Source organism: Thunnus maccoyii, chromosome 18, assembly GCF_910596095.1.
Source record: "Thunnus maccoyii chromosome 18, fThuMac1.1, whole genome shotgun sequence".
NCBI classification, from domain to species: Eukaryota; Metazoa; Chordata; class Actinopteri; order Scombriformes; family Scombridae; genus Thunnus; species Thunnus maccoyii.
In genome coordinates, this window is record NC_056550.1 from 15,123,856 (window position 1) to 15,151,766 (window position 27,911).

The window sequence follows — 27,911 nt, forward strand, 5'->3', positions numbered from 1 at the left end:
TAAACCTAACCAGACCACACCAGTTTCTCTGAGTGTGTAATATTGCTGCAGATGGGTCTACATTGGATTTAGTTGAAAGTCTGGTGTGTCACTATAGAGACACCTTGGGGTACCTTTTGCGTCAGCATGAGATGCCAGAGGGGTGTGACAAAGAGTTGGTATTTAAAGACCTGGGATGAGAACAGGTTGATCTGTCCATCATTTATTGTTCACTCGTTTTCACCGATTGAACATCCAACAACTATAATACGAATCTTACTGTTGTTATTCTGTCATGTCAAATTCCGATGTTTGATCTGTCTCTCGGAACTATGAGCTAAAGGTAACTAGTGAGTATGACAATTTGAGAGGAACATCTGGTTGGATGCAGCTCTCACTGTTTTTTTATACCATCGAAGTCCACAAACGAGATAGAGAATGAATGGGAAATTATCTCTCTACCTTTTTTTTCTTGGATCTACACTGATCTCATAAATGGCCTCTATGGAATCCAAATGACGGAAATCCGTCGTAGCAATGAGAACTTTAATCCCTGCAAACTTCACTATGTTTTTCCTTCATTCATGAAGGTCACATAGCCTGCTGTTTTACCAATCAGAACAGAGTGGGTTCCTTGGGAGGTGGGCCTTAAACAGAGCTAAAACTGCCTGTTTCAGACAGAGGCTGAACTGAGGGGCGGCATAAAGGGTCTGTAAAAGATAAATAAGGAATGTTTTTAACTGTAAATCATGCAAAGATATTCCACTAGAGCTCCAGATTAAAAATACAGACATGGAAATGTGCATGATATGTCCTCTTTAGAATCAGTGTATTCCTAGACCACATTTTCTTCCACCTCCTAGGACAGGGCTAAAATGTTCCAGTTTTACTGTCCAAACACCAGGATGTCAATCTGTAAACACAGTCGTATTCTACACTTCCACCTTCAGACTGGAATCGCAGCCCAGAGCCAGTTGTTATCTGGCTTTGCTCTGACAGCTTGGTGCCAACTCCCTCCTGCCGCCGTGTGATCCAGTTTCAGTTGGGCTCAGTGCTGCCAGACTCTGGCTGCACTATCAGATGTCCCCAGAATGAAATGGGCTGTTTTATCGCCTCACCCAGTGGCAGCTGTCTCCCAGGCATCCGCATACCTGCAAAAGGAGATACATGACCCTCCTCATGCTTCACTGTGAGGTGCTGTACATCAGTGACTGGGATGGTCAGGAAAGCCGTCCGTCACAAGATCGCCTTGCTGCTCTGCAGAGACACTGGAGAGGGAACCAGAAGTATCCTCACAGGTACGTCGGGAGCAAGGAGTGGTGGAAATATGCCAGAAGTGCACTCAGCTTAATTGACACAGAGTCAGGAGAAGACACTTTTAACCTGCACAGTCCTTTAAGTTGGCATGAAGGAGAGCAAAAAACTACAGTCAGCTGAGCAGTAGGCAGCCTTTTTATCCTGAATATTTTTGCAAATCAAATTTCATGAACTTTCCATGATCCGTGACATTTAAGATGATATTTGATCACAGCAAAAAAACAGACAGCTCAAGGTGCTGGTCTCAGCATGCATGATGCAGTATGTATAGCCATTAGGAACAACATGCAGGAACTATATTAGAAAAACACAAATATTCTAACAATGATGTGAATATCCAAATATAAAATACATAATGTACAAAATATACAAACAAAGTCCCACACAAGATACTGAAAAAGCAGATTACATGTTTCTTTTTTCATCTGTGACAATTACCAGCTTTTCCATTAAATACATATACTAAGCCTAAGCCTAACCAGTGACAGGGGTCGCAAATTAGCCTCGGCTAGAAATCCTATATGCAACACATCTGTTTCATGTTGTTTTAACCTGTTACAATGTTTTTGCATCATCCCTGAGAAATAAACTGCTAAATAAATAATAATGTTAAAATACTTATTGTTTAATATTGTATACAATATATCCTACTTGCCTTACTGAGGCTTAAGTTCAGACTACAAACTCAAGCAAATATTTAACAGTGTTATTATCACTTGTAAAAATCTGAGGAGGATATTAGATATTTAACATTCCTTTTTGATGCACTGTCAGATAGTTGCCAATCACCCACCGGTGATGTTTTTAAACACTATGTTTTTATCCTCTGTTTCACTGACAGGGTAATTTCCTTTCCTGATAAACAGGATAAAATGTGCTGCTCTGCCCACCGAGTCACCTTTCTCTCTGGCCTCAAATCCTGGCTTGAATGGAAACGATACATCCTCCTCTGTGGAGTGATATGTATTACTCAGGAGAAAGGAAATGACAAGTCAAGGAAATATGATTTGGTTATCTTCCAGTGAGCCATCAGCTAGAGGTGCTAAAAGGTAACAGTCTGTTACAAGTGTGCAAGAGGTTTCACTCCCGACAATATAATATGTGGACCGTACTATAAGGGTAAGTGATCCATCATAAAGGCAATGAAAGCAATGAAACCAATCAACTAATTAGACACGGATATCAGACCATAAATCCATGTCCAATTGGTTACAGGGCGTTTTTAATGGCTTGTTTGACTGATCACTTTGGTCAGTTTGACATCAACCTAACAGAGTTTAATAGCCTCGAAATACCAAAAGAAGTTTGTAGACACAGCTAATGATTTCAGTTAATAGTACCAGCAGATTAGGTCACGTTGTGAGTTCCTAGGAAATGAGTCAGTGATGGTGCGGAGGCTGCGGGTCAACCTGCGTAGCAGTGTGGAGGCTAGGGGTCAGCCACTCACCGCTGTCAGAGGTCATCTGGTTGGTGGGAGTGTGGACCACGGTGCTCTGAGGGGTAGGAGAAACCACCTGGATGGATATCTCTGAGTTGCCTGGCAGAGGGCTTTCTGGAAGATCTGCCATGGCCGAGCCCACTGAAGACAAACAAGACCTGCATCCTTAATATGAATAGGTTTCATTGTTTCTTTAGCAGAGTGTCACAAATGTTTATGGTGCACCTCAATGATAAGCTTTACTTTTGAGAATTATGCCATTCTGCTGTGCAAAAATGAAAAAAAACTCACAGAATCATCAGATGGATCCATAAATGTTCTACTAAAATGCCCACAAGGCTTTTTTTCTGTCAGGTTTTCTCGACTTTATTTTGCACATTTTTATTTTTCAAGCACAAATGGATAGATATCAATAAATCCTTTTAGAAAGACATCTTTGCAATCCTCCTCTTTATATGCAAAACTACATAGATATGTAATTATACCATGAGCTTTCTGTATTGATAGGTGCATGTTAAAAGATAGGTTAACATTTTTTTAAAGGTGCCCATATGAACATTGAAACAGGCTTTTCTTGCTGTAATCATTGCTCCTGTTCATACTGACAATTAAGAGATCCAAAAGCGCTTCCAATGTAGGTGATGGGGTTCAAAATCCACAGTCCTCGTTTTGAGCAAAAATCTATTTAAAAGTTTAGCAGTCTGAGTTAGTCAAATATAGAGGACATCTTCCACACTTACAGTCTTTTTAGTAAAAAAAATCCCTCTTTTTGTCTTGATGGACAGTGTCTCCCTGTTCAGCTGCAGTGGAAGGATTGGAAAAAAAAGAGGGAATTTGGCTCCCAAAAGACAGTAACTTTTTAAGATATTGACTTGATTTGACTAATTTGGATGGCTGAAGCCTCATATTAGTTTCAAATAAACTTTTAAATACATTTTTGAACAAAAGGAGAGCTGATTTTGTCTCCCATCACTTACACTGAAAGTGTATTATGAAGGGATCTTTTAATGTTTGGTATAAACAGGGGGAATGATTACAGCAAAAACAACAAATGTTCATTTGGGCACCTGATTATTGTTTTAGGACAGACTTGAAAAATTGTGAGCCTATCTTAAAAGGCCTGAATGATTGCCCAGTTGCCCACATTTTAATAACACCCAGGCTGAAAAACAGGGAACCTGTTAAACATATGATTCAGCCAGTTAGTGACACTTGCTCACTGTGCCAGCTGCAAGGCCTTTGTAGTGGCCTTTTGTTGTCTACTAGTGAAAAGGCAATGGCTTTGACATGGATGGATGTGATACTATGTTGAATAGACCACTACTGTATATTTGGCCTTTTACACTACAACAAAAGCCACTAGCAGATTGTAACCGGTGGCGGTGAAAGATGTTTTGATTGATTTACACACTAATGACTGTAACTGTGGCAGTGAGTGAAGTGTTAAAAAGTGCTGATTAAAGTTTGATCATAGTTTCATCTTTCGCGTCAACATCTGTAGCAATGCAGCTCATGTACCAAAAATAATTTTCTTGTTAGAGATACCATGACTGATACTTTTAATAATCTGCCCTCTATAAATGTGATATGGAGGTCTTTATAATAAATGAAAAAGACATTAAAAATGCAGAATGCAACTTGTGCCAGACTTGGGAATAATAACTGTAATGACGTACACATTTATATAACTGCTTCATCTCATGATACCATTGACAAGTAGTCATTACTATTAATACCATTAGGGGGAAACATGTTTTTTCAAAGTTAGTTGACTACTTGGTGCTCTCATGGTAAACATCTAACATGTCAAGGACAGTCATGTGATTATTCATGAGCTGTTGAGAGCTGCACCTGTCCCATAAGCCGTGACCTTTTGACCTTGCAGTATCAGTGTGTGTCTGCTCTCTGCTTCATTTTGCTCTGTCTTTTTTTTTTTTTTTTTTTCCTCTCCATCTCTGACTAATTCTGATTTCAGACTGTGAAATGTGAAATGGCAGTAGAGGTATCGCATGCTGGTCTCCTCGGGTCAAACGAGATGAGTGCAGCTGTTGCTGGGTCGACTTAAAGAGCGTGTATACAGTAGGGAGGGGGCTTCCCTGAATAATTTCTTCCTCTTTCTAACTCACCCTCTCTCTGCCTCTCTGTCCCCAACCTAGGTCATTTATCTCAGTGCCGGAGAGCGGTGCGCGCTTCATTACATCCAAAACAACAACAGGCAAAACCAACTGCAACTTCAGCAGCACTCTCTTCCACTCCCTCCCTCCCTCCCTCCCTCTACGCCTGCTTCTATCTCACACATTTCTGTTTCTCTTCCATTCTCATCCATGTCAGATTCAGTTGAAGAGGTCATAAAATGGCCGATGAGGACAACAGTCTGGGCAAACACTCTTGTACACTCACAAACACTCTTTTACACACACAGACACACACACACACACACACACACACCTCCCCAGGCCCCCTGCTAGAATGTCAGGTCAGCAGTCATGGCGCAGTAGAGGTAGCAGCAGTTAGCAGCAGCAGCACAGTGTGGCTGTGGCACCCCAGTGGAAGAATGAATGGTCGTCGGCCTGCACCGCGGCTGCAGTGAACGCCTTTGTTGTGTGGAATGTGTCAGCGTGGAAACGACCTGCGTTTATGATAGTGCTGGTCATTGTGTGTGCGTGGCGAAAACGACCAGTTTCGGTGTGAAAGTTGGAGAGGGGTTTGTGTTTGTCATCATCTATATGCACATTCATTCAAAGCGGCCATAATCAATATCTTTATATTAACAATGGATTGCATGACTACTTGAATGTGAAAGGGGTCACCAATAGAGCCACAGAGAATAACCATCCGTCTCTGCAGTTCCCCTCAGTTCTACAGAGTTTTATAGCATCATTCAGCTCATTGATTTGAGGTTTCTGGCCTGTAACTTTACTGTTTCTCACTGTGTTGTTACTGGGGCAGAACAGGCAGCTATTTTAAGCGAAAAAGCTCTAAAAATCTTTGGTACGATATCTGTCTAGCACCAAACTACAGACAGAATTAGAGACTAGCTGGTAAACATGGTGGAGCATTTAACTTCTAAAGAGACAGATATTTCCCTCAGGAGTTGTTGAAGCGCAAACCAAAGCTAAAATGAGAATGAATATTGGATTTGAATAAACATGACTCTAAATGAATGCTATGTTGCTCTGTATCTGCTAAATGTGTCTATAGGAAACAGTCTGCTAACAAGTTTTTATATCAACTAAAAAGGTGATAATTTGTCAATGTTATGTTCACAACTTGTTTCCTCTGCCCTTAAGTGGCCCAAAAAATCAGTTATTGCGGGTTAAAAAAAGCACAGTGTATCCTTGTCTGTTTTTCTTTTTTCAGTAGGTTCAGTCAAATTTGCTTAGTACTGCCTCTCAGGGAGGCAGAATCTGGACATTTCAATCGTTTGTCCATTACTTTTAACTCTCTATTTTGACTTTTCTGTCCACTCGCGGAATAGTTTTCATGCACTCAATTGCACACAATTGGAACACGTGGTGGTAAGGTGACTCACGAGGGTGGGAAACAAAACGAAAAGGTGAACAAAAGGTGTGTCCTGTTGTAGCTGGAAGGCCACTAGCTACTAGGACAATAAATATAGAACAATATCAGCATCGCAACAATGTGTAACCCTATTTGTGTGTCCTCCAAAGAATGTGAATGTATTTTTTATTTTTCTACCACAATTAGCCCAATGTACCCTCCGGCTGCATAAGTGCCTCTAATTGGGAGTTGTGTGTGTGTGTGTGTGTGTGTGTGTCCAAGGACAAAGTTTTGTCACTCTCCTTGAGCTCCAATTCCATGTCAGTCATACTGGACATGAGCCTGCATTCTCAGCTGCTCTACTCTGTCCTTCGCGTGCGCTCACAGTTCACACACATACACACTCAAAGGCTTAAACACATTTTATCATATACCTCTCTGTTTCCGTCTCACTCCCTCTCCCCTCTCGTCTCTTTCTTCACATGTATCCCCAGCCCCCATCCTCTGCTCTATCTCTCTCTCTCTCACACACACACCCTGAGCCCTGAAGACATTTTCTTTCTCTCCTTCACTTATCATCTACTCTCTCTCTCTCTCTCTTTCTCTTCCACTGTCTGCTTTTCTTTCTCTCTCCATCTTTGTCACTGCCCTCATTCTCTCTGTGTCACTACTTTCCTCATCTCTCTGCTTCAACTTCAAAGCCTCGTTGGGATGCATACTGTATCTTTGCAGTTTGCGTGCATGTGCCTGTGACTATATATTGGTGTGTATAATGCTGTATGGGTTGATATCTATGCATTCTAGCTTCTGTGTGTGTGTGTGTACGCGTGTTGGCTTACTGCCTGCATATCAGCAGCTGTTGTCGGCCACAGGAGAAAATTCAAGATCAATGGTATTGTGTTGCCAGCAAGCCTGGGGCCTGGCATTCAGTGATACCATGTCAGTGTGTGTGTGTGTGTGTGTGTGTGTTCTCACCTCTGCTCTCTTGTCGGGCCCAGAATTGCTTGACAGTTTTGGCAATGTCACGGTTCTCTCTCAGTTTTTTCTGCCACTGGCGCAGCTCCTGCACATCTGAGCGTGCCCTAATCTATAACACACACACACGCATACACAGCACACGTGCGCAGGCAGCACATGCATAAATTCAAATGAGCAAACATTATCAATAACTTAATTATGTTGCATGCTAGTCAATACTCAGGCCAGTGGTGTCTACAAAATCCTATTGTAAGCGTTCATAATGTTTAGATAATATATTGTGCTTCTATAACTGTGTGTGTCTGTGAGTTTGGATGCTCTCATTTGGGTGTGTTCACACTCTTGGCAACAGAATGAATAAATCAGTCAAATTCTGCTGAGGATCAATGCAACCTAATTGTCAATAAGCTGTCTTTGATTCTTCTCTCTGTCCGGCCTGTAGTTAGCATGAGTTGTGCTTTTGTTCTTGGAGGACACCCCTTGTAGTTGCTGTGAGTTCGTGTGTGGGCTGCAGGCTTTCCTGAGAGATTGCTTAACAGGCTTGCTGTTTTAGATGAATAGCAAAATGTCCCTTAAGAGCTTATTCTCCTTTCCCTTCTTTATCTCCTCCTACTACTACTGCTCCTATCCCACTAACTAGGCCTGCTTCCCTTTATTCCCTCCTTTGTCTCTGGTCATCTCCCGTCTTTCCTCTCTTTTCCTTTAGTACCCAGGTGCGACTCTCCTGAGAAACAGTCTCTTCTGCCAACATCTTATTATGTCTTTATTCTCCAACACATCAATGTTTCATCCCTCTCCATAAATCTCCTCTTTACTCCATATTCTCTCCCACTTCTCCTCTCTCCAATCCTGTTTTCCTACCTCTCCAAAAGTGGGTCTATTATATAACATGCAGCCTGGCAAATGGGTTGAGGAGCGGGTATGACTAGTGAGCTCTGATAGTTAATTCACCGGGTGTCACAGTGCTGCAACAGCCCCTCTGCTGATGGGAGCAAACCATAGAAATGGAAATGAGGGTTGAGGGTCAGTAGGGGTGGTGAGGGGTGGGAGGGTGGGTGCGGGTGGCAGTTGGGGGGGTGGAGGGGGTGGTGGTGGTGGTTTGGAGTCTGTCGTGTTTGCTCACCATCGCTTTGTGTCTGTGTGGCCATTTCTACTCTATGTCACTTTCCATTTCTGTCCACTTGTATGTGTGTGTCACACACACATACAAAGACAAAAACTGTTTTTCTCAGTTCCTGGAAAGCTGACTTTGTGAATATACAAGCTTTCTACAGGATGCTGACAGTTCATGTGTAATAGTGAGGAGACAAAAAGCTGAGTTGAGTGTGTGTGCGTGAGTGTTCTGAAGCCTGTCTGTGTGCATCAGCACTGCTGATTAGCGGGGGTGAGGTATTGTTTTGACTGTATGCATGAAGCCTGTCTAGGGCTCATTGTGTGTGTGTGTGTGTGTGTGTGTGTGTGTGTGTGTATACGTGCTCTCTATGAGCGTTTATACATTTAAACTTGATGTACGACTCCAAATTCAGTTTTTTGTCATCTATTCTTCCTAGTTTGAATCCATCTGTTAACACAGTATCTTTTTGGTATAATCTCTGTTTGTTTCACTGTGCACGTGAGTCACTCTACTCATGCTGTGAGGATGGATGGATGCATTAAGGTTGGTATTAAAGCAGTTAGAAGAATTAGCAAGGCATTGAGAGGGTGCACGCATGCATATGGAAAACAAAATCACACACACTCAACAGCAGCACAAAACACTAAAAAGAGAATCTCAATCCTATTAAGCTCTACTGGCATCTGTTCTCAAAGTCGACATCACCAGCAGCACAAACAGAACCCCCTTACACTCACCACATACCCACAAAATTCATACAAGCACAACGTGACACAAACTGTACACAGTATGCCCTCCTCACCCTCTCTCTCTCTCTCTGTCTCTCTCACACACACACTTCAATCCCAATGCACAGCCTTAAGCCGCCTTCCTTTTTGTACAAAGCTGCCTGTGAGACTGAATTCCTCTCCCAGTCTCACACTCTGCAGCAGCACAATGGCTTCTGTTTGGAGGAACCGGCTGTAGCCGTGCTGACAGGCTGCACAAGACCCAGGCATCGTAGCTTGTTCTATACCCTTCACACACACACACACACACACACACACCCATCTCTTTGTTGCGCAATGCTTTCATCAAAGTTTAACCATCCAAACAACCTGTAAATTGATTTGTGCCTCTGTAGACTCAAGCGCAGTAAGTGGTTACGTTGTGACCCCACTGTCCACTTAGAAGTAAATAAGATCTAGAATACTGTCAGTATTACAGAGGAAAGTGGATATCCCAGGACTACCGGTGTAGGCCTTTCATGCTGTGACCAGTCCATCACATTCATTCATTCAGCCTGTCCCTACAATCCCTCTTCAGGAGGGGGAAGTGAGGTTGAAGCAGCGCTACTGGCTACTGGAGGTCCTGAGTGCCTGTGACATATTTTCTGCATGAGTGTCACTGCATGGCTCTTCACCGACTAAACACTGGACCTCCATTCAAACCATTCATCTGTCGTGGCCCTCAGATCATTCAGTTGGAATCACAGACCTACTTCTGCTGTTGACTATACAGCTCTCTCTCTCTCTCTCTCTCTCTCTTTATGTGTGTGTGTGTGTGTGTGTGTGTGATTCTTTCAACCAGCTCTAGGTTATGTCAAGTGGAATACCACTCACTGTGCCCCACTTTTTGACAAAAACTGGGACTACTAATGCAAGAGGAACTTCCTCAGACATGTCAGGAACATAACAGGGCTACTATTCTTATTTGAATTTACTTACCTAATTAAAATAAAAAATGTTTAAAAAACATTTTTTTAACAGATATAACATAGTTACTCTAAGAAAAAGAGCATCCAATTCAGGTGAGAAAATCTACATCTGCAGGTTTAACTAAAATCTAATATTTGTTTGACAGTTTGAATGCCGATTTTATTTTTACAAAATGTAAGAAAACAGTGAAAAATGCATTTTATTATTTCCTGCAGTCAAAGTTGAAGTTTTTAAATGTATTATTTTGTCTGAGCAACAATCCTAAAATAACCATTTTACTATAAATGACAAAGATAACATTACATTTGAGCGGCTGAACCAATAGACTTTTTTGGCATATTTGTTTAAGAAATGACCAAATTATTATTTGATTATAAAAATAGTTGCCGATGAATCTTTTGTTGATCGACTAATTGATTAATTGACTTATCAGCTGTGGCTCTGCACCAAAATTACCATGGAAATGACTGAAGAATTTAAGTTAAAAAAATGTGTGTATATTGCATAAATCTGCTTCTGCAAATGGAGACACTGGAACTGATTATGCCTACTTCTCTACCTGACCACAACCCCCCTCCCCTCCCGGATATTGACAGCCTACAGTAATTGTAATGCCTATTTATTACACAGCAGCCACATTACTCCAACTCAGCTGACTAGACCAGAGAGAGTCTGAGAAGTCTTAGTGATTAGTGGTGTATGTGTGTGTGTGTGTGTGTGTGCATGTACATATGTGTGCATTACAGTAGCAGGCATGGATGAATGGATTAGAGTTGGGCTAAGGCACACAGCGTAAAGAAGATTATGTAATATGTTTAGCCCTGGCAGCGCTTTATAGTTCTACGTGAGTGAACCAAGAGACAATCGCATTGTCTGGGTCATAGATGTGTGTGTGTGTGTGTGACAGTGTGTTTCTGTATCTCCACTGCTGCTCTTCTTCAGTCTTCAATATGTTTTGATGGAGATTAATAATGGAGGGATAAAATTCCAATCGACAAAAATACTGTCTTTCCCCGCTTTCCAGTCTTCAGTCTGTCCGTCTTTCTTACACACACACACACACATAAACACACACACACACACACCCTCTGCAGTCAGCGCTGCGTCAGGCAGGTTATATAACAGAGAAGAGAGTGTAAGAGTGAGGGGAAAAGAGAGGCTGTAGGGGGATGGACGGTTGAAGAGAAAATAGTATATTGATGAAAAGGCGTACAATTTGGATAAAATATATATAAAAATGATTATCTTAGCATTAAGAAGTCACATAGAGGAATCCTCATTGAATCAAATGTTGTATTTTGCACTTTTCTACAGCAAAATACCATAATCATAAGTCTTGAGAGTTTTGTCAGAATGACAATGGGATAATTCTATTTGCAAAACACATAAATACAAACAGGAACTAATGAAGTTTTACAGTGCATCAGTGCTTCACAGATAACTTCGTTTGTGCTAATGTCCTCATCTGTGCTCTGCTGCCCGCTGTGTTGTTACTGCTGTTTTTCTTGAGTCAAGGTAACAGCAGCCATGACACATTACGGAACGCCTGTCAGGACTTTGCTCAGTGCCTACCCAAAATATCTCTGCCCTGTGTGTCTTTAATAAGTTATGATCCTCTGTGTCTTTAAGAGGCCAACCCTCAACCTCAGACCCTGATTGTTCTGTGTTCACAGCCCCCACAAGCCTCTCAGAGGCTTCATCCTTCATCTCTCTGCCTATTCTTACCCTTTACAGATGTATTTCCCTCCATCTTCCCCAATTCCTAATCTGAGGCCACTTTACAGAATCAGCTTGTCTCGTCTCTTTCCTCCCTTTTGTCACCCTTCTATCTTTCCAAAAATGCTCCAAACATAGCCCTGAGCTTCATCCTTATATCCTCCCATTCTCTCTTTGCTTTCTCTTTTTTTCTCTTTCTGGATGTGTCTCTCTTCCTCTAAATCCCTTGGGGTGGCAGGCTGCAGTGCTATCAGTGGCCCTACTGAACCTCTCTTAGTTCAGTGTAAACACAGTGAGGAGTGACAGTCAGCTGACTCACTGCTGCCACCTGATGTGAGCAGAGGCTAATCCGATTTTGTGTTGTAACAGAAAACAAGAGGAGGTGTTGCCCCCTGCTGGTGCAATAGTAGACCAAATCTGAAAGCATGTACACACACCTTAAAGGTACACTATGCAGGATTTCCCTAAAAAACAATGTATAGACTCATATAAAAGTAATCCCTCCTAATCATCACTTATGACCCATTAGAAGTGTGTGGTGGTGTATGTATCTACAGAGACCCTGCCCTCTACCTGTATTTTTTTATTTTCTTATTATTTTGCTGTGTTCGAGACATTTCTAGGCGTCAAACTTTGGGCAGTGGGTGTGTAGCCTCCAGCCAATAACAGTGCGCAGGGTGTGAGGTCGGGACTCGTAGCATAGCGACCAGGTTACATCACTGTCTCTGTCGCTCTCCTCTGTTCCGCTCTGCTCTCTGTCTCTGTATCATGGATGTATAAAGAGCAGCAGGTCTGTGTGTCTGCTTGACCGAGGGTGGGGCTGAGCTACACAAACACAGAGCAGAGAGGCCGCAGTGGCCAGGATGAAGCTCTGCATTTACACAAAATTCGATGATACAGCACTTTCCTGCAGGTTGTGCGGAGGTGCGGGCGTGTTTATTTGTGCTTTAGAACGTAACCGCCGTGAAACAATCAGTATTTTATTTGTCTGATTCATAACTTTGTTCTCGCCAGCGCCGCTCGCTCTCTTCTTTCACTCTCTAGCTCACTCGACCACCACTGCTCCCTCTCTCTAGCTCGCTTCTCTTTCTCTCGCCAACTTTGAATGCTGTGCGTTTACAAATGCTAACTGACAATCCTGCATAGTATACCTTTAAGTAAATCTTTTCATGCATAACCCCTTACATTCATCTACATGCCCACGTACATGCATGTGCAAACATAGATTTTCAGATCATTCAAACAGAATGTGATGTACGTGACAGCACAGCTGGCATCATTTCCTCTCAATGGTTTGTGCAGCAAAACTGAAACTGAATCCTCTCCCAAGCAGGGAAGGACAAGAAACAAAAAAAACATAAGAGCTTCTGGAGTGACAAACAAAAACATGACCTCTGCTTACATCCTTACACCATAGGAGATTTATCTGTGTGTGAAGCAGAATGAGAGTGTGTGATCGTGGGGAAATTGCTGCTGTTTGCCTCTGGTAGTGCCTATTTATATCACGAAGCCCACACAGGAAGGAATTAAGCTCGGCATCACTGATGACATAATCAAACTGCTGAATGAAATTGCAGTCCCTGTGGATAAGGGGGGCTTTTCAGCAGGATGGGATTATACAACAAGATTGCACTGTGGGCCAATGCACTCACAGCAGGGTGCGTATTGTATCATAACGGACACATACACACACACATACACATACACATACATACACACACACACACACAGGCAGGCAGGCTCACTGTGTGTGGGGTAACTGCAGGGTTCCTTCACGCTTTCGACTTCAAAATCCCAATTTTTTCCACACTGTAACTGGAAGTGGTAATTGGAGTTGGTCAGCCGGACTAACCCAGGCAATATCACTATGCAGAAGTTGTAGTGAGTACACAGCTAAAGCGTAATATGAATTCAGAGTATTTTCCCCCTGTATTTTATTATCGTAATTCCTGAATCTTCTGAGATTTTCCAAACTTCTCATGCTTCTTTAGGCCTGTGTAAGCCACCTGTCATTTCTTCTAACTATGTCTATCTGCATTCCCAGTCCTAGCTATGCTTTAGTGCTTTGATATACGATTGGACATACAGCCTGTAAACACCATTTTGCCTGTTAGTTTTGTCCAGCGTACCTTGTATCCCCTCCAGAAAGCCTGGATGAGCAGAGCAGCCTGATCCTCTCTCAGCAGCAGAAACAGAGGGATGGGAGGCCTAGGACTGAAGATAGGGAGAGAGAGAAAAAAAGGAAGAGAGACAAGACAGTAAATTTATTTTTTTTTCATAATTATTTTCCTTGAAATTAATGTTTTAATTAATGTGCTTTTATGCAGAACTGGTCACTGTGAAACTCATGAATGCCAAAGTCTTGTATGTGTGACAGGTGACAAACTGAAGAGACACTCACTGCATGCTGAGCCAGTCCTTGACAAAGTGGATGTTATGGAAGTTCAATGGGACCTGTCCTTGCCTGCGGGGGTTATGGCTGAGAAGAGAGGAGGACACATGACACACACATATACTTCTCACACATAGAGACATTTAAGAGAATTCATGGGATGAGGTGACGTGAGTGTTATAGAGTGAAAATAGATGTGTATACAGTAAGTGGATGGGCTCTTACTTGTAGAGCCACTCAGTTAGAAAGTCACATGGATTAAATGCTGTTGTTTTCCTCTGAAACACAAAAGAAAACAATCAATGTGATGCAAAATGCAGTGATGGAAAAAAGTATTCTGATCATAAAATTTAACATTACCACAATGTAAACACACTCCATTACATGTAAAAGTCTTGCTTTCAAAGTAACAGCACAAAATTTACAATATGTATTTAAAATATTAAAACTAACATTACATCAAAAAATGACCCTTGTCAATGTTATATTGTTATAGATTATATCAATTCATTATTATTACTGATGCAGTAATGTGTAAGTAGCATTTTACTGTTGTGGCTGATCAAGATGAAGTGAATTTAAATTACCTCATATACTAAAGCGTATTGAATCTATAACAATGAACCATATTTTATAGGCTGATTATATGTTTTGTGGGTGAATTCTTAATCTAAAGTATACAGTGATTACAGCTATAAAAAAATCTAAAATGTAGTGAATAGTTTTAAGTAAAAAGTAGCAGAAAATGGAAACGTAACTGCAAAGTACCTAAAAACTGTTTTAAATCACAATACTTGAATAATGTACTAATAATAATAATAAATTCCACTTCAGACAGTCTGTAGACTTTGATGTGGTTTGGCATGGTATATTTTACTATTTTTACCATTACAAACAGTGCAACCAAACACACAAATTACTTCAGATTAATTTAAAATGTAGCAATATGGGTTGCCTGTTGTTTGTTTATTAGTTACATATTTATCAGATGAAATTCTGACCTGGAAACAGCCCTGTTTTTGGGCTTCTTTCAGTAAAGCCTCCAATCCAGGCAACAACACTGGAAACACTCTCTGTTCCACGAACTGTGTGACAGGACCTGACACACACACAAACACACACACACATACACAATATATGGACCAGAATGGCAGAGACATTTGCACACAGCTTAACCCTGCAAACCAAAGTCCATTCATCTTACGTTGATGGAGTTGTGGAGGCGATGTAGTGTCCGTTGTTGATAGGGTTTTCTGGCTTGAAGGTGGAGCTTTTCCTAACACAGAGTATCCAGTGAGAGCAGGGTGGCACAGAAGAGGGTCAAAGTCTTTCAGGGGATCATCATCCACAAACATCTAATGGAATCGGTGATTGCCATAATTACTTCAGAGGATGCTGGAGTGACATGAACCAGACTAATGTAACAGACAGGGATATTTGTACAGCTGACCTTGGTTGTGGTGTGTCCATAGAAGACAGGGGAGTGTGTACTGGCGCTGTACTGGGAGAGCTGAGTGCTCTCTGAGCTGGTATCTGTCCACACAGCATTGGGAGGACTGGGCTGCTCAGCTTCATACTCTCCAAAATACATTAAGCAAAGAAACAGCTTTTATATCTAACCTTTTACATTTCACAAACACCTTAGCAAACGGAAAATGATCATCTTACCTTCACACACTTGTTGCCAAAGTGATTTTTTGGCATCGATTATCTTCGCCATTATTTTGCCTGTTTTGTTCTGCGGTTGCCAGGGACTCCCGGTTGCCAAGGAAGTAAGCACATGACTTCCGGTCTCAACACAGTTAGGACTGCAAAAACCTTGGACGGTAAGTTCGACAGAGAAGCACTGGACGACACTTAGAGGGCAAACTGGTCTTCAAAAACAGAGGAATAACCAAAAACTTGTTCCCTAAACCAGCTAACCCTCTTCTTATGAACCGAGTGTTACGCTTCATGATATCATAGTTGCATATTTGAGCTACAAAGCGTTACAAACTAATGAACTTAAAAAGAAATGAATCTCAGATGACCTCGTGTACATCCGTGCTCACAACAGGCAATGACGTATTTTTGTCACTTCAGCTCCTTTGATTGTTAAAAATACACTGTAGCATTTCATTTTAATGCCATAGTGCTCATATTAGCCGCTAGAGGGTACCCAATGATACTGTATGTTTAACCCTTCAAGATTTGGAGGTGAAGTCTACTGTAGAAATAAACTGAAAAAAGTTCAAACAAAAACAGACAGACATACTATATTATCCTAGTTATACCAAAATAAACTCTTGGTTTTGTGTCTTGATTTCATCTTCTCTGTTTTGTTTATTTGTCTTAAAGGGTAAGTTTCTAGACGCTTGAACATATTTTCTCAATTAAGTTTGTAAATCTACTTGCTTTGCCCTGATTAACTCTACTGTGGATGTTTTTAATGGGGTTTCTTAGTTTGATGAGTGAAAATTAAAAATATTTCAAATTAATGTGTGAACTAGGGGAAGTAAAGTTGTACATAATTTGTTAATTACAGACTCCAAAATATCCTCTATACAAGATTGTACCATACCATTTTGTCGCACTGCATTTGGGCTGTCAGCTTTCTCTGTGAAAGCCACAACTCAGTGGAATGCCCTATCTGATGATATGAAGTTCTGTACTTCAATCAATGAATTCAAGGCCAAATTATACAAATACTAAAGCTAAAGCTATCAACTGTGTGACCACTGAGTCTAAACTCCATCTATGGTCTTCTCATTAGCACAGGTAGTCTTGCTTTTAATTTGGCAAGTTCACATTATTAATTTCTAATTGACATTGTGGGTGTATGTGATGTGCTGCTCTGTGTAGCTTTGTATTTTGTATGGTGTGTTGTGTGTTTTCGTTTTTGCTGTGTACCATTTGTTGTTGGGCATTTGTATGTTTTGTGGGGGACAACGGATGCAAATTAGCTTCGAGCTAACTCCGGTGCAGTGCATCTTTAATGTTTAGAACTGCACACTGTCCCAATCAATAAATCAAATCTACAATCTTTCCAAATTGAAGTGTTGTTAAGGTGATTTTCACCAATTCACATTATGGATACATGACAACCACCATAATCCAACATAATGTTTTGTATGTTTTCAGGAGTAGATTAAAAATCAATATAAGGTATCTGTAAAGGTGTTTGGCATCTTGTATTTTTGTTTTTCATCAAAATGTGATTTCATTACTTATGTGTTCATTTCTGATACAATTTCAGATCTATTATTATTGGCTCTAAGTAAATGGTGTTAATGATCAACCAAAACCAACCAACCCAAAAAAACAAACTACTGAATTGTAAATAGTCTTTTTCCTACAAATATTCAAAAACAAAAAAAATGCACATGTAGATGCAGATCATACTCTTTAACCATGATTATGTTATTCAGACAGTTATTCAAAATTAAAGTCTTTATTGGAATATATTCCAAAGCAGTTAAGTCATCTCATGACTGAACAAAAATAGCCATTTATCTTAAAAAAAAAAAGAAAAAAGTCCCAAGATGATTCCAAAATGCACTGAACAGCTTTTGACAAAATGTACATCGCAGTAAATCATATCTCGCTGTCACTAATTGACTTGTTAATAAATAATATTGTGAACAAAACATTTTTGTACATAACATTTTAGACATCCCCATATTTGCAACCAAAATTGATGACTACACACACCCTCATTTTTTAAACAAACCGTGAAGACCTGTGCCACAAACATATCTCTGACAAGTTGTTGCAGTGCATCCTCTGACATTATCAACCCCTGACCCCCACCCCCCGAAAAAAAACAGAAAAAAGCAAAAACACAATGAGCAACAGCAGAAATAATGGTAGTAATACAATAATAATAATAATAATAATAATAATAATAATAATGACGGGATGATTTTTATAAAGCAACACTGATAAAGCAGATATTACCAACTATCAACAATGAAATATACAGATTACATTCCTTCAGGGTATCAGAATAGAGGGAGCCCATGTGAGGAGGACGTTTGTAACTGAGCTAGAGGGAGACAGCACATCCCATTGGCTTAGAGTCCGCTCTTGATAGAAACAGCAAAGAAAAATCACACTCTTGTCTACAGGAGTAATTGTATTATTTACCTTTCAGCATTGATTGGTAATTTAAGATCCAGGCAGAGAGGACACACTCTCATGTAAATCCATGATGCATTAAGAGTACTGTTCAGGAAGAGTCACATGCTAGAATTAATCCTGGAGTCCATCCATAACCATACACATATTTTATGTCTATGTTGCTTAATGTAGATAGTGAAGAGCCTCCTATTACTCCAGTCACATAGAGCTCAGGTCAGTGGTTATATAGTGTTGCTGTGTGGTTAAAGGATGACTTGCATCGTGCCTCCATTTGAAAAAAACATTCAGGGCCTGTCCGTAGGCAGCATGTTCGTTTCAAAACAAAAAATTAGTTATGGCTATATGGATGCATGATGGCAAGCCTTGAATGTAGTGATCAACAGTAGAAAGCCTTGCATGTCCAGTATACACCAACTGTGAGTATGTTGCAGTCCTGCAGGCTGCCAAAATAGCTCAATTAAAGTCATTGCAGAGACCTGACAGCAACAAAGGGGTCGACATGCCTGGACAGCTTCACAGGCAAAGGTGCAGTGGCTTTGATCCTGAAAATAGATTCTAACAGGAAATCAAAGTTAAATACACATGAGTAAGAACACAAACCAAATCAGACTTATATGAAGAAATGGTGGGGATGAGTCTAACCCCCCTGTTTCAACCATCCACCTTCCCGTAGAAGTGGAAGGTGCCAAGAGTGGGGTGGATTTGTCCGTTCAGTGGAGTCTGGCGCCCCCATGGGCTGATTCAGTGCAAGAGGTGTCTTATGAGAAGGGGACTGGACTTTTAGCTTCTTCCGTGGTTCAATTCCTCTCCTGCCATCCTCAACATTCCCCGTACCTTCCTGTGATTCTTTCAGTGATACAAAACACATGTCCGCGATTCAGTCTGGCCACATTCCTCTTAACAATCCACAACTTCTGTGTCTTCATGTCTTTCATACAAAAACGTCCACAAGTACTGCCGAGTCCCCTCCGTTTTTAAGAAGTAGGCGAGAGCTATGTACAGATAGGGTGATATGTCTGACATGAGTGTGTATAGTAGTGATGGATTCACTGAGGCCGAGGTTCTCCGTGGACTCTGAAGCGGTACAGGCAGGTGTACTCTGGATGCCCCCAGTTAGACAGCACCCGCACCTCAATTATCTGGAAGGCCTTATCATTCTGCTCCTGAAAGAGAAGAGGGGAAATACTCAGCGCCTGCTGGAAGACACTGAATTTCCAACAAGAAGGAAGTGTGTCTTTGACAGACTGATTACCGTAACAGGGAAGGTTTGCAGTGACTCCCCATCTTCATTGTATACGTATTGTCCCAGCAGCTTCCCTTCCTCTTGGTACTCATCATCTAGACCCTGTGCACAAAGAAACATCAGTTAATTATAGACGCTTGCATGAGTTTACGAAGTGTATGATTTCGTGGTTTTATGTTATTATGCTTCTTACATAGACAGTGAAGTTGCGTGGCGCACTGGTGATGTTTCCGGTTGGGGACAGGGCTTTGGGAATGTGCTCCACGCAGAAGGATGTGGGCCGGATCCTCAATGAAAGCCGGATCACCAGATAGCCCTGAGAGCCTTTGAATGCCCAACAGTTACCTGGGTACACATCAGGCTGATGGAGGGAAAGCAATAGAAATTAGTTTTGTAACAACATCCAAGACTCTGACTGTGAGTGATTCTAATCAGTTATATTTACTCAACAACATCCCCCCCCTAAGATCTTAAATCTATCATAATAACATGTTTCAATCACCAGTAAGATATTTCTTTGTTGGATATTCTCATAGTGAGGCTCACCTGGATGACAACACGCGGAGACTGGGAGAAGTACCAGAGTGGCAGGCCAAACAGACTCATGAGGGCTGTCTTGGTTTCATATGTCTCAGAGCAGCGTGTACTGAGGATGCTGCCACCTGAACACACACAGAGGAAAAATAAAACAGTTGTTACGCTTAAAAATATAATTACAATTTCCTGGCCCACAAATTAGCTATTCATATAAACTGAGGTTAAAGGCTAAGTATATTTATCATTCCACATTTGCAGGACAATTTACTTTGTGTGAAACATTTTTGGTTTTACATGCTTATATCACTGTTTGTTTGTTTTTTTCTTAAAGCCATCTGTCAACAGTTAAGGCAGGCACCATGTCCTTATAAAGATGCATAATTCTGGTGTGTTGTGTCCTTCGACTGCTGGCTCCTCTTATCTCTCCTCCTAAAGAGAATGACTAAGGAACCAAAATCTGCATTTAAGTTTTCTCTTCACACCACCAGTAGAGCTGCTTGTGTCAAAGCAAATATTCCTCGTGTTCGCCCACTTGTGTCCTCATCATTTGATCCTTCTTCTGTAAGTGCTGTCTGTATCTGTTAGCACCACAATGTGCCTTTGTTTTAGTATAAAGCATACTTTATTCATGTCACTTCACAATTGGAACTCTATAAAAAGGCATAAACTATGTAACGAAATCAATTTTCATGGCACATATATCTACTGCTGTGCCTTTTATAACAGTTACAAAGCCCAAGCCTACTGTTTTTTTTTAAAGATTTTTTGGGGGCAGACAGAAGAGCAGCAAAGGTCCCTGGCCAGAATAAAACCTGTGACATTACAATTATAAGGTTATGTGTCTTAACCACTAAGTTACCAGGACGCTTTGATGCTCACACCTACTGTGAAGTGTATCGCCCATGTAGGTCAGCAAACCGCTCAGTAACAGACTTGACAATGGAGCCTGAGCATCTGCTGTTAATACTCTGTTGTCCTTTGGCCTGGCTAATGCCTGCATGCTCGTTATATAAGAGACATACTGTTCTGCACATTAAAGCAAAGTACTGAGATATGGAACAGCTAGCTCGCTAATCTCTACCATTCATTAAAGGGTTAACTACTGGCTTGCATTAAGGCCCAGGATGGACAGGCATTGATGTCTTACCTCCAGACTCCAGGGCATAGTCCACCAGACCCGTTCGATCCTGGGAGTAGAGCTTCAGCGCGTTCTGGACAATCAGCTTCACTTGCTGGGATACAGACCACAACACAGAGTTAAAGATTAAATAAGAGCCTCAAAACAACACTTTTAAAGAACTCATCTTAGATTTGTGATTAAGATGGAAATCCACAGTGATGATAATGTTGACAGAATGTTGATTACCTCTTCTGTCAGTCCTTCAGTAGAGGCAGTGTGCTGGACAGTCCCAGTTACTGTCTGGATGATGGTCTTGGCTTGGGACTCTGCTTCTCCCAAGGTCTGGGCTCGGTTAAGCTCCAGCTGCTGGGACACGTTTCTCAGGATACTCAGCTCCAGTGAGGCCAGTAAGGCTTGCAGGTCAGGCGTGCTCACGTAGCGCTGGGACAGCCAGTAGATCAGAGACTCAGGCACCTCTCTGCGCTCCTCAGCTGACTCGCTGCTGCCGAAGAACAGAGCCTGCAACTCCTTACGTACCTGGGAGGACACCTGAGCTGATATCTGGAAAGGGGATAAACAAATATATTGAATAAAGACATTCAATGGACACTGAATATCAGGAAAATCTGTTATATTTTATGAAACAGCATCACAGAAAAGTCAGATTAAGTCAATATTTGTGTTACTTACTGTCTCCTGCAGAGAGCCCAGCTGCTCACACTTGCCCTTGCATCCTGCAACACCCTGCAGGTCTTGCCTGATTTTGCCCAGTTCCAACTCAAGTCTCTGCACCTCTGCCAGCAGAGCATCATGGTCCTCCTGCTTCACACCCACACTGAGAGAAAGACAGAATCCACATATCAGCTGCCATAATCTTGACAAAGTTTCTTACAAAATTTGCATAACACATAGAAGAGAAACAAAAAATGAGGAAAAATCAGTCAGCATGGGGTTTTGGTACCTGACAGGAGCTGTGTCTGCTGCTGAAATGACAACTTCTTTCTCCCGTTTCTCTTTCTCGTGCTCATACAGCTGCTGCTTCTGTTGCACCTCCTACAACACACATGGGTAACCATTACTAAATACAGAGAAAGAAAATTTCACTCTTAGAATTGTGAAATCTCCTAGATAACAGATATACCAGGTCAATGATAACTGTCAATGATGACTCACCTGTCTGAGCTTGTCTGGATATTTGATATTTTTAACATCATTGTCTTTATGGTTGTGTTACATGTCTCATCATTTCATGCTATTATGATAGTTTGTTATTTAATAATTAGACTCCATGCTTTGTATAACTGCATGTTGTGTCTTCTTGTTAATGTTCGCATCCTCAGTCTGTGCTTTTTCATGGATTATAATATTTTGCTTGTTTTTATATTTTATCTTAGTTTTCCTTTTGATAGTAAATTTTACAAGTTTTAATGCTTTATGTTTATTGGCCAATTCAACACTGGGTCCAAGGACAATAATTATAAATTAGATAAACATTGCTGCAAAAGTGCCACTGTTATCAGTGTGTGCTTAGCCTGTAGAAATAACATAAATAACAAAAATGTGCAGTTTGTCTGATGTACCTCAGTCTTGGCAGCCAGAGTGTTGAGCAGCAATTCCAAATCAGCCAGCCGTGCTGTCTGACTCTCTTGGTGCAGTTTCTGCTGCTCTTCACTCTGCGCAGAGCAGAAAAAAGCAAGATACACGTAAACTTTTTAAGCAAAATGTCACTCTTATAACTCAACACTTAAACTTTCAGGAACAACATGATCTGTAGCTGGTTGAAGCTCCATGAGGGCCTAACCCGTGTAGGTTAGCTTGAGGAGGAAAAACTACCACGCAGGACTCCGATGTAAAAAAGGATAAAACAAGTATTTATTCCACAGTTTGTAATATCTTCTTACAGGAGTATTCAAAGCTAAGTTCTCCTAATCAGCAAACTGTACTACGGTAAGAAAACAGTGTTGCTCGGTCCTTACTTGACCCTCAACTTTCCAAACCGCAGGTTCACCCTAGTAAACACAAAGGACCTATATCTCTTAAAGCGACAGTAACCTATTTCACTGTTTTAACAGAGGGCTTAAATAATGTTGCCTTTTACAAAATATCATGCTTAAATCAACATGAATTAAATCAAATAATTATTAGCTGAACTTTAACAAATTACTATTAATTAACTTATTCAATGACTTATACATAACAATCACTTATGTATCCCAATTTACATAGACTGTTTAACAAAATACAGACTGCACTTATTTACCAAACTAAACATACATACATGTAACTTGGCTCCCACATGATCTCTCTCACCTGTGCTCTGTGTGTGTTCTCCTGGTCCAGCTCTCCTCGCAGCACGCTAAGCCTCTCCTCCAGCAGTGAGGAAACCCACAGTCCCAGACTCTCCCTGTCGGTCTGAGTGTGGAGCTGCTCCCTCAGGGTGCTGTAGAGACCCAAAATGTCAGTGTGATGCTGCTTCTGCTTGTCGTCACCCTGCTGGACTCGCTCCCACAGCAGGGCTAGTTGGCGCTCCACACGTTCAAGACGCTCTAAGTCCACACTAGAGACCACCACTGGGGGGAGGATCTACAGAGAGGAATGAAGGAGTGAGTAGAGAGGAAGAGGACAGTGGAAATTATATAGCATTATATATGTCTTTAAACTAAACTGTATTTGTGAGCACTGTGGTCATTAAAAAGTTGAAAACTGCAAGATACTTGATGTAATGAGTTCATGTATAAACACAGGCTCACAATGAGTCAGTGCTTTCCAATAACTGCTTCATCTCTGTATCTTACCGGTGCCTGTGAGATCGGGGTAGCTGGCGTCTGCTCCAGTGGAGTCTCTGTTGGAGGGACGGGGACAGAGGCGGGACCGGGAGCAGAGACTGGCCCCGAGTTAGAGAAGAGGGTGAAGGGAGATGCAGAACGCCACTCCGTTAGGTTTATAGCTGGGAGGTAGGCAAGCAGGGTAGCAGTGGACGGACCCCACAACCATAAAGCTGCATATAGATGATAGAAAATGGGGGTTAAAGTGCATTCACCTGCTGGTACATCACTCATTACAAACTCATGTTGTGTAGACAAACTTTACTCTAACATTTTAGAGATGGATTTTAAATTAATTCAAGATCAAAAGTTTTTTTTTTAAATATACCAAATATGTCAGGCTGAATTGTGGGTAAATGTAAACAAAATAAATAAATGTGTTTGTGTTTCGCTGTTGTGTAGGTATATGAGAGCAGGGCTGAGCCACATAGTGGAGTTGCCCACTAGAAGCCCAGAACGGCTGACCTGAATCTGATACTGGGTATGCAGAATACTCAAGGGATGCGTGCTGGTTAGGACATCTACTGCCTGACTATAGACTGATTTTTCTCTCTCTGTGCCCACTAAATGGGTTTCACCTGTGATAAAGGAAGGTTGAAGCACACACTCTTATAAACTCACCTAAGAGGAGCAAAAAGGGCAAAAGAAGCAGCAGGAGCTTCCAGAGTTTGGGAAGGCATCTGAAACAGAGTCACACACAGGTCAGATAAATAAACAACTGACAGGAGTACATGATGTTCATTCAAAAAAACCTTAATGAATCAAAACTGTCTAAGTTCAAAGGAAAATTGACAGCACATAAATGTCACCACAAGATGTGTTAAAATATGAATCAAAATGAAGTATTTATGGTATTGGGTAAAAATTTAAATCATTATTACTGTCCCTGAAAATGTAGCTTTACTGGAAACATAAATACATGAACATTTATGTGGTACATTTGTATATTTATAATGATTGTTTTATTCTTATTTACATGTTTAAGACATTTCTCTAAAACTACAAGCTGTCTTTTCTTAAACAGCTAACTCAATTTTTTTGTTGAAAAGTCATTCACTCTAACTGATTATGCATTTTGAATATTTTGAAAACAATTAAGCTGTTCAAACTGTCTAATCCTGTGAATTATGGCTCTTACCGTGTCAGAAAGAAGACATTGAGGAGAGACATAAGAGACACCAGCTGGTACCATCCTTTTGCAAGAAACCACAGAAGACCTCTGCCTGCCTTCACTGGGCAGATTGAAGAAATGTAAAAAAAACAAACAAACAAACAAAAAATATACATAAAGACCAAGAATGAGAACATGATCAGACCATTTTGCGCAAAAAAGAAACATTTTTCTAAGTTGATGAGAGAAAAAGTGCCACCAACCTGGAGCTGCCAGGAGCATCCAGAGCAGCGAGAGCAGCCTCTGTGCTGCTGTCCCAACCCCTGATCCCACTGCTTTGCCTGCTCTCACCACACAGTACCCTGGCTGGAGGAGGCAGTAACCTGGAAGGCCAAAGAAAAAAGTGATTAATTACAGCACAAATTACCTATACCAACAAAAAAAAAATGGGGTATAGAGAGCTAAACAGAGTATACAGAGCTAAACGTCATCTCAACATAAGAGAAGTGCAGGTTAACCTGTGTAAGCTAGAAGGCTCCACAGCGCCCCCACCAGGCGCCGAGGCCTGGAGGACTGTGTGAGGACGGTGTGTGTCTCAGAGTACTGCTTCCCTTTACAGTCATCACCTGTGTCAACCGAAATGACGGCAGGCAAACAGAAAACACAAAGGGTGTGTGAATGAACACATTACGATGGATTGCAAGCATAAAAATCAAAGTAATAATTCTGCAAATAATCAATGCAAAGGAAGTTTAAAATAGTATAAAATGAATCCGCAACAACAAATTATATGTATATAGTAAAAAGAAAATACAAGGGCCACTTGTATTCATATTGCACAGTCTGCAATATGGGTGATGACAACATGCAAAGCTAAATGTGTGATAACACCTTATCAAACTCTCAACGCATCATGAAACAACCAAATCTCCTGATTGTTCTTCTACTTCACTATAACGGTTTAATTACAAGCCCTTGTTTTCAAATGTGGCACTGGCTTTGCTGAGAGGAAGGACAACTTGACTTCACTATAAAAAAAAAAACAAACAGTATTAGGCTTACTTCTTTTCTAACAATTAAAACATTTTATCACTGTCTGTTTATTTTGTGTGTCTGTTATTTTCCGTCATTTCATGTTTTTTATATTTATTTTCCACAGTATAAGCCTACAGCTAATTTCAAGAACTTTTTCCACTTCTGTTATCTGCTGTAATGCAAAATAAAAACTAGCTGACTGTTCTTCTAGTCTGTCTAGTGATGATCAGCACTAATGCGAAGTCTTAGTGTTAAAGTGAGCTTATGGGACAAACTTGAGTGAAAAGAGAAGCATCTGCTGGTCACGGCGGTCAACAGGCTGCTGACTAGTTAAAGCAGTTCACACAGCCTCTGCTCGCTGATCCTAACACAGGTCACGCATATTATTAACTCTGCCAATCACGGCTACGACGAGAAAAGCATAGAGAGAAAGAGAGAGCATGTGTGTGTGTGTGGGGTTTGTGTGTCTGCTTACACAGGGAACCATTGAGATTAAGATGTGATGCGTCTTCAGTCACCAGATCCTTCACATTCATGCTTCCACAGAAACTTGAGTGAGCTGCAACATACATACGACACATTATTTACTTAACGAAAAACATGTTGCAGTGAGAAAACCAGGGAGAAATGAATGATGGATGATGAAGAAGAACAGTAAATGCACGTCACAAATGTGATGGCAGAGGAGCTCTGTCTTCATGAGGAAAACGAGAATAGAGCTGCATGAAAAAGTGGAAACAAGAAAAGAGAAATGTAGTGACACCCATCCTTCAGAGTAAGAATAAGAGTTGATTAAACTCTTCTGCAGCTGTGAAAAGAACAAATTTATGTCAGCAGTATACCAGAAATAAAACTATCCTTGTACAAATTGCTGTCAAGTTCTGTGCAGCGTGCATTTTACTGACTGCACACCACATCCGAGGAGCTTAAAAAATTGCAGGAGTTGCTGATGAGGTAGGAGTGTCTTATCAGTTCTGCTTGAGTGGTCATTTAAGTGCACATATCCTCTCACAACCTCATGTGAACTAAAAGACTCCCATTAAAAATGCAAATTATCATGTGATGGTTTTGTCCGAAATCAGGCAATAGTGTTTTAGGGTGGGTACAGTTTTAATTTCGTTTCTAGTATACTTCCTCCTTTAGAAATAAAAAGGAACAGCGTGAAAGTGAAGGCTGGATGAACTGAGACAGACACAGAGATGATGAAGAGATTCTTCAAAGTCAATCCCAAACAGACAATTTTACATATTTATCTTAATATGAGGCTTCTTTCTCCTTAAACAAGAAAGTAAGCGCTTAGTAAGGAAAGAAACGGTGAAGAGAAAGTTTATTATTAGAAGAGCAGTAGAAGAGGTCAATGAGGTCAGGAGCTGTGACCCTCGACCTTTTCGGTATCGGGGAGGGGGGGTACCTTGTCCTTCATAGCCATTTGCCCTGTAGCCCATCATTCTGTGGAGAGTGGTCTGCTTAAACAGCCACAGTTGGGACAAACCGGAGGACACCGCTTGTCTCACTGAGTCCGAAAACGACACAAGGACACCTGGTGACACACCCACCCCAAACACTCACTGTTAGTCAAAACGCACACCTGAGTCACTGATTAAGACATAAAAAAGTACAAATAAAAATAAGTGATGGGATGAAGAGCAGGTGAAGAAGATGATAGGAGAATGTCCTGTAGATACCCTGAAATGAAAAGGACAGAAATGTATGCACAGCCTAGTGAGAGGAGATGTAATAAGGTTACATATAAAATAGAAGTATACCATGACTCAGCCAGAAACATTAA

General features: G+C 41.1%; 2 protein-coding genes and 1 long non-coding RNA gene across 14 annotated transcripts in view; 1 reads left to right on the top strand and 2 right to left on the bottom strand.

The window, feature by feature from the left end:
- Positions 1-731: 731 nt before the first annotated feature.
- On the bottom strand, positions 732-16,366 carry iqck (IQ motif containing K). Of its 6 annotated transcripts, none has more exons than XM_042393884.1 (11): positions 15,801-16,366; positions 15,583-15,710; positions 15,337-15,487; positions 15,134-15,231; positions 14,358-14,410; positions 14,142-14,219; positions 13,870-13,954; positions 7,211-7,322; positions 2,744-2,875; positions 2,195-2,245; positions 1,208-1,372 (listed from the first exon to the last, which is right to left on the bottom strand). In XM_042393884.1, the coding sequence occupies exons 1-11, from the start codon at positions 15,850-15,852 to the stop codon at positions 1,272-1,274; spliced, it is 1,041 nt and encodes a 346-aa protein (XP_042249818.1). In that variant the 5' UTR covers positions 15,853-16,366; the 3' UTR covers positions 1,208-1,271. The 6 variants fall into 6 exon arrangements, with proteins under 6 accessions (XP_042249822.1, XP_042249818.1, XP_042249817.1 ...); XM_042393883.1 differs by having other exon boundaries at positions 1,208-1,325; positions 15,801-16,365; XM_042393888.1 differs by lacking the exon at positions 2,195-2,245 and having other exon boundaries at positions 732-1,247; positions 15,801-16,361.
- Positions 16,367-17,546: 1,180 nt separating this feature from the next.
- The window catches only part of sun1b (Sad1 and UNC84 domain containing 1b), a 36,132-nt gene continuing 25,767 nt past the window's right edge, over positions 17,547-27,911 (bottom strand). For 6 of the 7 annotated variants that reach the window (XM_042391989.1, XM_042391988.1, XM_042391990.1 and 3 more), the window contains 17 exons: positions 27,534-27,662; positions 26,598-26,681; positions 25,606-25,713; positions 25,351-25,470; positions 25,115-25,208; positions 24,598-24,656; positions 23,947-24,149; positions 23,462-23,734; positions 22,732-22,824; positions 22,113-22,204; positions 21,842-21,986; positions 21,398-21,712; positions 21,179-21,263; positions 20,041-20,156; positions 19,688-19,855; positions 19,504-19,596; positions 17,547-19,414 (listed from right to left, as the gene is read on the bottom strand). In XM_042391989.1, the coding sequence (XP_042247923.1) occupies positions 19,298-19,414; positions 19,504-19,596; positions 19,688-19,855; positions 20,041-20,156; positions 21,179-21,263; positions 21,398-21,712; positions 21,842-21,986; positions 22,113-22,204; positions 22,732-22,824; positions 23,462-23,734; positions 23,947-24,149; positions 24,598-24,656; positions 25,115-25,208; positions 25,351-25,470; positions 25,606-25,713; positions 26,598-26,681; positions 27,534-27,662 (2,294 nt within the window). In that variant the 3' untranslated portion in view covers positions 17,547-19,297. The remainder of the gene's footprint in view (positions 19,415-19,503; positions 19,597-19,687; positions 19,856-20,040; positions 20,157-21,178; positions 21,264-21,397; positions 21,713-21,841; positions 21,987-22,112; positions 22,205-22,731; positions 22,825-23,461; positions 23,735-23,946; positions 24,150-24,597; positions 24,657-25,114; positions 25,209-25,350; positions 25,471-25,605; positions 25,714-26,597; positions 26,682-27,533; positions 27,663-27,911) is intronic. The other variant, XM_042391991.1, reaches the window with a different exon arrangement.
- LOC121883625 lies at positions 24,015-24,647 on the top strand. The gene is made up of 3 exons (XR_006092251.1): positions 24,015-24,105; positions 24,379-24,457; positions 24,570-24,647. It is a non-coding gene; the product is annotated as an uncharacterized LOC121883625 (long non-coding RNA).